Here is a 12283-nt window from a genome sequence, read left to right on the forward strand (position 1 = left end):
AATAAAATGTATTTTTTTCATCATGGCTCAATAACCATTTCAGTTTAGCTTCTGAAACTTTCAAATTAATGAAAGTAGTGTGTAGTCTCACCTGCCCATAAAATCATCTTTAGAGCGATCTTTATCCCAAATTGTTATTTCCAGTTCTTGTGACTGATCATCATACATATGCAGATCAAACTGTTCTAGCCAACTAGGATTAAGGCTTTTATAGACTACTTTGCTCTTATATTTCTCATTTCCAAGTCTGGAAAAGACAATACGCAGATTTCAACATATGGCATTCTTTTGTAGTTAATAGTGGTTTTCCTTACTTTAAGATGTAGCAAACATAAAAAGTAGCAGTCTAATACATGAATTTATAGAAACTTTCAAAACACTGTAATATGTTTCTGTATGAATGACAGAGATGTAACTGTCAAAATTACATCCTAAAGTATGTGGAATTTGTGTACCAATATGAAAATTTGAAAAAAATACTTATTCTGTGTCATAAAATTGCTCCTTAAAATTAATTGATTTCATTTTTATTTTTCCTTGTTGGAATACTTTGTTTACAAAGAACATACTTGGTAAGTCGAATCAATATTTTATTGTATGGACAAACGTCAACACCATGTGAATGATTATGAGTGAGCTTACAAATCTTGATTACCAAGTACATTTATTCTATAAGTCATTGCAAACATAAAAATATTCCCCATGGACTAATTAACCCTTGAAAACCTCAAGTAAAACAATAAAACAATGGAAAATCCAGGGTGAATGTGGTTTCAGTTGCCTGAGACTGCAGTCGTACGTGTGAGTTGCCTTTGCATGAGAGTGAGTGAGTGAGTGTGTGTGTGTGGGGGGGGGGGGGGGGCTGTGCACAGCATGCATGCACCCACACCCGTGCCTACATCTGGCTATCATTGAAGAAGGCCTTAATGGCCGAAAGCTATAATTGTGAGTGTCTTTTTGTTATGCCTATCTGCGACTCAACATCTCTGCTATATGGTGAGTAGCAACTTTCCTTCTCAAATAAAACAATCTCATGTCTGACCTCTTATGTTCTTAGACTGATTTGTATCAATATGATACATGGGCTGTTAGGTAATTTACCAAGGATGTTCTTTTTCTGCAACATATACCATAATTTCTCTGTCTTTACTGTATTACAAGAGTGGATAATTGCATTTGTTTGCAGTTCTGTAATACATTACCAAAATATTATCATCATCTTATAAGGGGCATATTAGAATGCTGTTACAAATTTTGGGAACAGGTTTCTCTCATTGAAACAAGAAAAATGATCCATGAAAACGTATGTTCAAAAAATCTTCCTTCTATGACCACTTAATGAAAGCACATTTTCAAGTTATCAAGTCAGAAAGATATAACAAATATTGTAAGTTCCTCCTCTTGTTACCAGGAATAGTACTGAGAAACATTTGGGGGTGACTGAACATAAGGGAACAGTGCAGGCTAGATGTCAGCAAAGTTTAAGATTAATGTGAGGGCTGAAATTACAGATGACTTTCTGGTAGGACTAAGTGTTGTCCCAGCACACCTTACAGTTATTGCCAACAAGGCGTTTATTCAGAATACTCTTCACCATTTGCTATGGCACATGTCCCCACAAATCAAGGAAAGCATGTAGTCTGTACAAGGTGAGGCTACAAAAATGACTCAGTCCCACTGTTAAAAATGCACAGGATATCTGCCAACCAAGATGGATATGAAGGGCAAGAGCCAGTTCCATTTCCTGTACATTCCTCCAACCCAATACTTTCAGACACAATGGCATTACAAACACTGGCTCTGAGTGGGCCTTGATTGAAATCAATGGGAAAATTGAACATTTGTGTTGGATTTGGATTTGAACCTGGGTCTCCTGCTTACTAGGCAGATGCTCTGATCCTGAGCGATCCAGACACAGTAGTCATTGCAATTGAATGGACTGCCCCTATTTGGACTGCCCTAGCACAACTCCTGTCAGACCCAAATTCTCAACATGTCCAAAAGAACAGACACCACATAATACCAGTTCTATCAGTTGTTATGTATGGGATACTCATTCAATTTGTTTATGCAGAAGATATTCCTAATATGAAACACTTAAACAACATATTATAGAATCCCATAAAAACCAATGAACACCATCAAGGAACAACAGTGGTGGATACAATGGGTGCTTGCAAGTATAAAAGCACACTTTGAACACTTTTTTGTGAGTTTTTGTCTTTGTAAAATGTTCTTTCATTAGTAAGATATACTCAAAAATAAAAGATTTCACTGCACATTTTTATATGGACTTTGCTGCTTCGTTTGAGGAATCCACTCCTAATAGTTGTAAAAGTATTTCTGGTCCAACCTATGTATGTAGAAAAACAACAAAAAAGGGACGTGTGTGGCCAAAGGTGTGGGAAAGAGAAGGAAACCATGAGAACGGACTAAGTGTTAGAGGGACAGTTAACCCCTGTGGAGCACAGAAGAGTTGTTGAGATGGATGTAAATGGCACAGGCACTGGAGGAGACGATGTAGTTATTGGTTTTGTGACATGCAGTGTGTGTAGCAACCAGCTGGTGAGTTGGGCATTATCCACAGTTTGACCAGTTCACACTCATGTGAGTAGACAGCTCGTGTTCTCATATCAAACATAATAAACCACTGCAGAGTAAATGCAGCACTGCTGGTGTATGGCATGGCTGCTGTCACATGTAGCCCTGTCTTTAATTGGACAAGAAATGCCCATGACTAGACTGCAGTGAGAGGTGATGGGTAAGTGCATGGGGCAGGTCTTGCAGCCGTATTATTTACAGGAAAATAGTCCATGTGATGCACAATTTAGATTGCGATGGACTAGAATACTGTATGTTTTGAATGGGAAACAGCATACTATTTTGGGCAATGAATGTAGGATTTTGGGTAGGATGTTGGGGGGGGGGGGGGGCTCAAACACTTAGAAACTAATGTGGCTGAGTTTTGAAAGGCCAGGGGAATACTGGAGAGTAAGAGACCATTATTTTGGTGGCTGGTTCACACTGCTTATAAGTTTGTTAGTGTCATGGGAAGAAAATGATGTCCAAAGTTACCAAGGCTCAACAGAAGGGTCCTCTGAGTGTGAGATGGTGATACTGTTGGTGGCAGGCAAAGAAATTCTGTAATTGGTGTGTTTGAGTACAAGATAAACATTATGTGTGCATACATTATTTCATGTGAATGACCACAAATATTTTGTTCATGTCTTGGAAAATCAATTAAACTTCCTGGCCAATATTTACCTTCAAGAGGTGACAGTCTCAGTACTGCTAATAGTTTATTGAACATATATAAGTGTCTTTTCTAGCTTTTGGTACTATTAGTTCTTTCTGTGAGGAGTAAGGAAGTGTAGGTTGTAGAAGGTTGGACTGGTGGAATAGGTCACTCCAGTGAGTGCCCTGCTCCTGCTTCCTAACCTACCCCAAACTGTCCCTCATTCCTCCCCAAGGAAGGAACTAATACACTTATGGCCCTTAAATTGGCAATACCACAATGGTGGTACATAACAAATGTTAAATTGGCATTAACTGTACTACATGATTGAATATGAAAATGACTAACAAAAGGTGCAACCTCACAGAGAAGCGAGGAATAACACCATCTTCATTACGCATATAAGGTAAGATTACACACCAGGCTTCTAGTTTAGAAATTTTGTTTTAATGTTGGTTATTTGGGAGAATATTGTGTTATGTCTTGTGTTGAAAGGAGAAATGTCTAACAGCATTTTTCAGAATTTGACAGCAGCAGAATTGTGGCCTATCAAGACTGGAGTTTATTGGTCCACAATATTTCAGCTCACACTGACAGGACCCTGTGACTACCACACAAATGTGGAATTATTGGGCTCAAGAGGGCAATACAAAGTATCACACAGGACCTCAATGGCCCCACATGACTAGGACATGAGAGGATAGACAGACTGCTGATTTGGATGTGCAGGATAATACAGATAGATCATATACACTGAGGCAGGAAACACATTTGTTTGCATAGGCGTTTCACTGACATCAATTCAGCTGGAGTTATTTCTGGTTGACATTCTAGGTAAAACATCAGTTTTTTAGCTGTGTCACCAGGGTGTGTGATGTGTTGTTAAGCTTTCAGAGGATATTACTTCCTCAAATTCATTTTTTAAGTTTTTGCAGCTACTGAATTCCCTGGAAAAATTCCAGTCATCACTGAAAGCTGGCATAAGCCATGATGAGCTTCCTATCTTTACAATGAATCTTGGCCTGGCTGTGAAGTCAGCTTCACCATTGGGTAGCTTGCTGTTTAGTTTAGTACTTTTTGTCTAGGATTGTACCAGATATCAGAACATTATGTTCTCTTTTCTCACTGAATCCAATGAATAATACTCCAGCCAGTGTTTCATTTATTGCTTTCTTTTTTTGCACCACAGTTCTGAAAACTATCTTTAGTCATCATTTTGAAGCTGGAGTCTTCATATTGTTTTTGGTTCTTCTTCCATTGTGGCACAGTTCATGTCCCTAGACCATATTCTGCAGCTATATTTTTTAGCAGCTTTCCCTTGCCTATTCTGTTTAGTGCTTCTAACTTTTTGTCCATCAAAACAACCACTTTCATTAACTCCTAAACTATTTCATTCATGTACACTGTAAATATGGGAACAAGAAATGAATACTGGTACAGCTTCTTAACTCTGTAAGGAACAGATCCACACTAACATAACCTTAGTAAAGGCAATTGGAAGTATGGGACCAGCGATCTCTATGCAACCTATGGTGCCGATGTAATAACTGTACTTATACTACACTGTGCCAACTGCACACCACAAATGTTTGTCTTAATAAAAAGAAAAGGAAACAAAAAAGAACCCAGATGAATGGCAGACTTTGTGTAACGAGAGCCAGATAGATGAGGTTCTTGTGTACATGCTATCTTTCCTGGTGCTGCAGTCTAATGACCAGCCATGTAATATGCAGTTTCTTTCATGTATCAGAAGAACTAAACATGACAAGTTCTGAAAGCTAGGATACTTTTTTGTACTTTCATAGAGCTAAGAAACTTGCCACCTAAAGATATGCTGTAAATACTGTGGCCATTCACTTTGTCTGGTAATCTTATAGTTCTCTCAAGCAGATATTCTTGTTGATACAACTCAGATCTGTCATTTTTATGATTAAAGAGTGTGAAACATTCTAAATACACATTTTTTTATGGTTACACATGTTGCACACTGTGTCAAAGCAAACTGTGGAAAACAAAATACGGGTGGTGACCACCAGAATAGAAGATCAGCAGGATACTACTTAGTGTATAGCTTACGTACAGTAACAGCAGTTTCATCAGATAATCTCTGGAGCAGACAAATCACTGTATATGAGACTGTCCAAGAACTCTGTATCAAATCTGCGCGGAGAACATGTAGAAGAAAGTATTACATAGTGAATTCACAAAATAAGTAACACATATCATTCCACAGTAAGACCACTATGAAACAAGAGTGCTGCACTGTCAGAGGAGAGAGTGTGTTCATGGTGTCCTACAAAAACAGTTCTGCTGCCCTGTGGATAACAGGGTGTATCACAATGTGGGAGTGAAATGGAGTGGCAGCTGTAGGCATCCTCAAAACTTGAAGTACATGAGACAATATGGTTCTCATGGGCAAAGTGTCTAATGTGCACATTAAATTCTGGTGGTGTATGGACCAAATGCAATATTGTGTCCAGCCACAGTCAAATGGTACCAACAATCTGACCAAGGCCAGTATACCATACAGCAAACAGTCCAGATCTTGCACCATCAGATTTCCATCTTTTCAACAAGCTGAAAGAACGCCATGACTTTTCATGCTTTCCTGATGGATCTGTTGCAAATATGCTTTTCATGTTTGCCACCAGATTGTATTGTGCAACTCATACAATATTTCATCAATGCAACTGCTTGACACCATCAGGTGGTGGTAGCTGCTGCTGTCACTACTTCAAGGTGTGACATGATAATCACATGGCAGTGTCAAAATTTATCATGCTGGCAGCATCTACTGAATGTCCACTGAAAAGAGACTTTTCAACAATGGAGACATTCACACTGTGGATCTCAAATGGCTTCATGACTAAGGAGTGGATTTCTATCATCAAGGACTTGAATGATAGGTAGGACATCCCAACTGTTGTTTACAGAGATCTGCAAATAGTGTCATGTACCTGTGCCACTTTAAAGTGCAGTGCAAAATTTGATAAAAGTTGCTTGACCTGCCATGATAATGAGAAGCTCACTTTTTAAGTCCACTTGTATTTTGATAAAGGTAAGTATCTGACAAATGTTTCCCAAGTTACCTCTCTGATTACGTGAGCTTGAGCAGCATTTTTTAAAAAGAGAACTTAGATTATTATTCTCAAAGGAGATTACCTTCCTGCTAAAATGTGGCTTGAGCTGCATCTAAGAAAATTGTTATGAACCTGAGATTTGGAGAAGTGTTGGCATAAAATATACATTATATTTGGTCAGGAAAATAACCAAAGATTTAATTAATGAAAGGTTACTCCAGTTGCTGACACACACTCCATCTAAGTTGACAATTGTTTCAACTTTCACATCCAAATCATTTTCAGATCCACTTGGAAACAGCCTAGATGTGAAGGCGAAACCAGATGTGGGGGTAAATAATACGTATATCAGCAACTGAAGCAGCATTTCATTAACTGAATATACAGATTCGGAACAACAGTACTGTCTGATTAGTGAGAAACTAATAACTCAAGATTTAAGCTTCAGTGAGTGTTTCAAGGTGATTATTTTGTGTGAAAGTAACGCTGACGATTTGCTCACAGATGTGTATCTTTATGCACAGATTCAAACTACAGTTAATATTCAGACAATCGAAACTCCAGGTAGGAATATCAACAATGTAGGAAAAAACAGATTGCTACTTGCATAAAAATGACTTGTTAAGTTGCAGACAGGTACAATTAAGAGACAATTACTCACAAGCTTTAAACCACAGCCTTCATCAGAAAATGAGAAACACACACGATTCATTCACACAAGCAAGCACACCTCACCCAAATCTGGCAGCTCGGGCCAGAATGTGGCTGTCATGTGGGATGGAAACAGCAATCTGGAGGGGAAGGGGAAGGGGTAGCAATGTATGGGGGAGGGGAGGGAGCACTGTCTGGTGGAGGGTGCAGGATTAGAATACCATCTGCAGCATCTGGAGGTTGTGGGGCAGGAAGGTGAGGAAAGCGGAGCCAAAAGGAGAGGAGCAGGGAAAGATGGGCAAGTGCGTTGGCAGTGGGTGGTAAAGAAAGAGGGTGGGAGACAAAAATGGGGAAGAAATGGTAAGACAGAGAGGGTGGAAACTATTGGATGGAGGGTGTGGGGTTAGTATGTTACTGTAGGTTGAGGCTGGGATAATCATCAAAGCTGAGAATGTGCTGAAAGGATAACTCCTGTCTGTGCAGTTCAGAAAAGCTGATGGTGGAGGGCAGTATCCAGATAGATCAGGTAGTTAAGCAGACATTGAAATCATGCATGTTATGTTCAGCTGCATATTGTGCCACAGGGTAGTCTACTTTGCTTTTGGCCACATTTTGGAGGTGGTCATTCATGCTGATGGACTGCTAGTTGACAGTTATACCAATACAAAATGACGTGCAATTATTGCAGCACAGTTGGTAAATGACATGGCTGCTTTCACAGGTGGCCTAGCTTCTGATCATGTAGAATTAACCTGTGACAAGACTGGAATACGAAGTAGTGGTGGGTGTATCAGGCAGATCTTGTATCTGGGTCTTCCAAAGGGATATGATTGTTGTGGGAAGGGGTTAGGATTGGGAGTGGCATAGGCATGGACTATGATGTTGTGGAGATTGGGTGGGCAATGGAACACCACTTTAGGAGGGGTGGGAAGGATCTTGGGTAGGATGTCCCTCATTTCAGGGCATGTTGTTAGGTAATCAAAGCCCTGGTAATGGATGTAGTTCGGCTGTTCCAGTCCGGGGTTGTATTGGTTATTACATCCCCTGCTCTCCATCACCTGGAGGAGCATTCCAGACACCACCCCCATTAGTTATCCAACCTGCTGATATCCTACTGCCACCTCGAGGCACTAACATCCCATTCTACCCACAGTGTTCCTCCTCGTCCATCCCTCGTAGCACCAAAACTGGCCTAGCTGACATTTTCAACTTTATACATCCCCCTAAACTTCCTACCAACACTTCACCAAATCTAGAGCCAAAACTTTCCCATAACATTGCTGTTAATCTTCCTATCAAAACCCTCAGCTCCACAGAAGTTTCAGTCCTATGCAAGGGCTTCACCTTTAGCCCTACCCTCAAACTTAACCATGCAGGGCTTGTCAAAGACCTACTCTCCTTCCTCCAATCCCTGCAATAGAAACACTTATTTGCCACTAATCCCTCCAACCAAATTCAACCTAATAGCAACAGTCAACGCTACCTCTTTCAGTTCATACCATCGTCCAACCTTGATCCCCCATGTAAGTACACACTGGTCTCTCTCCAGGAATTCCTTATCTCCAACTTAGTATTGCCATCCTTCCACAGGTCCCTTCCTCAGAACACCAACCTTTCAGCAGAAGAAAGAATAGCCATACGCAACCTTAAAACAGATCCTCACCCAATCATCCTACATGCAGACAAAGGCTCCACCACCATTGTTATGAACCACAGTTACTACCTTGTGGAAGGCCTCACTCAGTCATATGACTCCTCCACCTACAAACTCTGCCAGAGTGATCCCATTCCAGAAGTCCAACACAATCTTTAATACCTGCTTAAAGCCTTAGGCCCTTCCCAGAACCTCTCCCCTTAATCCATTTTCATTCTCACCCCTATGATACCCAGCACAACCCACTGTGGCTGATCATTGTGATCCCACTGAAAGAATTTCAGCCCTCATTGAACCACATCTCCATCCAATTGCTTGTAATGTAGCCTCCCACGTCACTATTGATGGCACCTCCCTATACACTAATATACTTCATATCCATGGTGTTACCACTCTGGAACACTACCTTTCCCAATGTCCTTCAAACTCCAGACCCATTACCTCATACACCTTACTAACTTTATCCTTAGCCACAATTACTTCTCATTTGAAGAGAAGATTTACTAACAAATCTGGGGCATAGCTGTGGGCCCCCACATGGCACTCTCCTGTGACAACCTGTTAATGGGCTATCTAGGGAGACCTTCCTAGCCTTTCAAAATGACAAATCCCTAGTCTGGTTCAAGTTATACCCAACATGCCACTTTCCTAGATGTTGGCCTCCTCCTCTTTGATGGCTCCGTCTGCAACTCTGTCCACAGTGAACCCACCAATCACCAACAGTACTTGCATTTAAACAACTGCCATACCTTTCACATCAAAAATCCCACCCACACAGCCTGGTCACTGAGAATGGCATATCTGCAGTGACAAGAACTCCCATGCCCAGTATGTTGAGGGTCTCACCAAGATCTTCACAGACATACACTATCCCTGAGACCTAGTCCGCAAACATATCTCCCATGCCATTTCCCCACACATCCCCAATCCTCCCACCATTCTCAAGACACAGTCTCAAAGGAATGCCCCCTTTGTCATCCATTGCCACCCTGGACAGGAACAACTAAACCATATTCTTCATCAGGGCTTTGATTGCCTATTATCATGTTCTGAAACGTGGGACATCCTACCTGAGATCCTTCCCACTCCTCTTCAAGTGGTGTTTCATCACCTATCCAACCTCCACAACATCCTAGTTCATCCCTATACCACTCCTAATCCCAACTCCTTGCTGCAAGGATCATATTCCTGTGGAAGATCCAGGTGCAAAATCTGCCAATTCGCTCACCCAGAACTTCTTATTCCATTCCTGTCAAAGGTTTATCCTACTGAAACTGGGACTGTGCCACCTGTAAAAGCAGCCACGTCATTTACCAACCAGCTGTCCAGCAGGATAAACAGCCACAGCCAAACTGTGACTAAGAGCAAAGTACACCACCCTGTGATACAACATGGAGCTGAACATAACAGGCTTGATTTCAATGGCCACTTCAGTACCTGAGCCATCTGGATCTTCCAATCCATCACCAGTTTTTCTAAACTTCACAGACTAGAGTTCTCCTTACAGCATATTACTCACTCCTGTAATTATCTCAGCCTCAATCTATGGTAACATACTGTCCCTCCATCCTCCACCCAACAGTTTCCATCCCCTCTGCCCTATCACCCCCTCCCCATTATGATCTCCCAACCTCTCTGTTTGCAGCCCACTGCCAACACACTCACCCCTCTTTTCCTCACTCCTCTCCTTTTCGCTCCATCCCCCCCCCCCCCCCCCCCCCGCCTCTCTTTCTGCCCCACAACCTCCTGATGCTGTGCTTGCTGTACACTCTGTGTGACAGTGCTCCACTTTCTCCCTAGCAGACTGCTATCTCTTTGCCTTCCCTGCACCCTCCACACTACTGCTTCCGTCCCATATGATAATGCTTTCATCCCAAGTGATAGTTGCGCTTATGCCCAAACCGTTGATCATGTGTGTATGAGGTGAGCTTGCTTGTGTGAATGAATGGTGTGTATTTCTCTTTTTCTGATGAAGGCTGTGCCCAAAAGCTTATGTGTAAATGTCTTTTAGTATTGTTTGTCTGCAACTTAATGTATCATCTTTATAGTAAGTAGCAATCTATCTTTTCCTGCATTGTTGATATGAACCAACATTCTACACACAAACATGTGCTATTTGAGAAGACTGTGACCACCACTCAAAAGACATAGTGTTGCCTCGCATCTCTATTGTTCATATGACTGCATATACAGTGAGAATGAAATGATGGAACATCTACATTTTACCTAAGTAACACAGCTCAGTCATACTAACATTTATTATAACCATAAAATATTTCAGAGGGTTACAAACTTGACAGTAACTGAACAATGAGGGCTTTGTGAAAGTTTATCAAATCACACAAAAATACTTTTTTCTGCTCTTATAAAAATGAATCAACTGTATTATATAGTAAGGGAACCAGTCAAAAAATTGGGAACTTGTGTTATAAAATAACTGCATTTATTTTGTGATAGCAGCATGCAAATCTTGGGTTTGAAAATGGAATATGACAGTCCTATTTAGTTACTTCGTTGTGAATATTCTGTCATAGTATGTTACTTTTACAATATACCAAATGCTTCTATGAAATTATGTCAATATGTTAATTGCACCCTTGCTTTCAATTTCTAGTTACTCTTTAATAGCCTCTATGGTCCAGTTGCTAATGTCACACATGGATTTAGAGGACCTAGGTTCATTCTCTGATGACCACCTTGAATATTTCTGTGATGGAAGAGTCTGGAATGGGATCATCTTAGCCTTGTGAGGTCAAGTGAGAAGCTGTTTGATTAGAAAGTGACTCTCAACCCACACATGTGACATCAAATCAAACCATTTACACCAGGGTGGGCAGCTGCATAATATTACAAACAATCCTGTTGGAAGAACATCCGCAATGGAGCATTATTGCAGAGGTTGGAAATACCACTTCAGTTGTCACATGACCAGTTTTGGACTGTTATAAGCCCATCCTCATGTGTTGTAGCTGTGCTATGGTTCCCAAACACCACATGAACAATGTACAGTGTGCAGCCTATGAGTGCAGAACAGCACATCGCAGCTGGTACACGTGTCGCTCTGGGACCACAGCACAGCTACGTCACCTGAAACACCTGAAGATGGGCTTATAACAGTCCGAAACTGGTAATGTGAAAATAAAGTAATTTACAACTGAAGCAGTATTTTCAACCTTGGCATAATATTAGTTTATTTTAGTAACATGTCCACATTAAGAAACCATTAAAAATAATTGTACATGTGCATAAAGATGTTGTGCTGGCAGAAGCAATGGTACTTATATTTTACAGTAAACCATGAGTTACAACTGCCAAATTCTTCAAATTAAGTAATTTTTTAGAAAATCTGAGAGTCCAAGTTTATCCACACTTTAATAGTTTAAATATTTGTATTTAAAATATGGCAGCCAGGATGCTGCTCAATCCAATCTAAGGTATAATAAAGTTCCAGATACTTTATCATTAACAGAAATTAACAGTTGAAACAAAGTTGGCAGACACTCAAACCAACTGGTTTTGTCATTCATTCAGGAAATTAATAGTTGCTTGTTCCTCATTTAATTGTTTTGATATTAAGCTAAAATAATCTATTTCTAATCAGTTTTGCTCTGAAAATCTGAGTTATGTTTAATTGAATATATGAGTACATGTTATATTATTAAA

The 12283-nt window shown here is 40.4% G+C and overlaps 1 protein-coding gene across 2 annotated transcripts in view; it reads right to left on the bottom strand.

The window, feature by feature from the left end:
- LOC126272264 (multiple C2 and transmembrane domain-containing protein) overlaps positions 1-12283 on the bottom strand; it is a 1046785-nt gene that overhangs the window by 80713 nt on the left and 953789 nt on the right. For both annotated transcript variants that reach the window (XM_049974999.1, XM_049975001.1), the window contains one exon: positions 92-247. In XM_049974999.1, coding sequence (XP_049830956.1) covers positions 92-247 — 156 coding nt within the window. The remainder of the gene's footprint in view (positions 1-91; positions 248-12283) is intronic.

This window comes from Schistocerca gregaria, chromosome 5 (assembly GCF_023897955.1).
Source record: "Schistocerca gregaria isolate iqSchGreg1 chromosome 5, iqSchGreg1.2, whole genome shotgun sequence".
Taxonomy (NCBI): domain Eukaryota; kingdom Metazoa; phylum Arthropoda; class Insecta; order Orthoptera; family Acrididae; genus Schistocerca; species Schistocerca gregaria.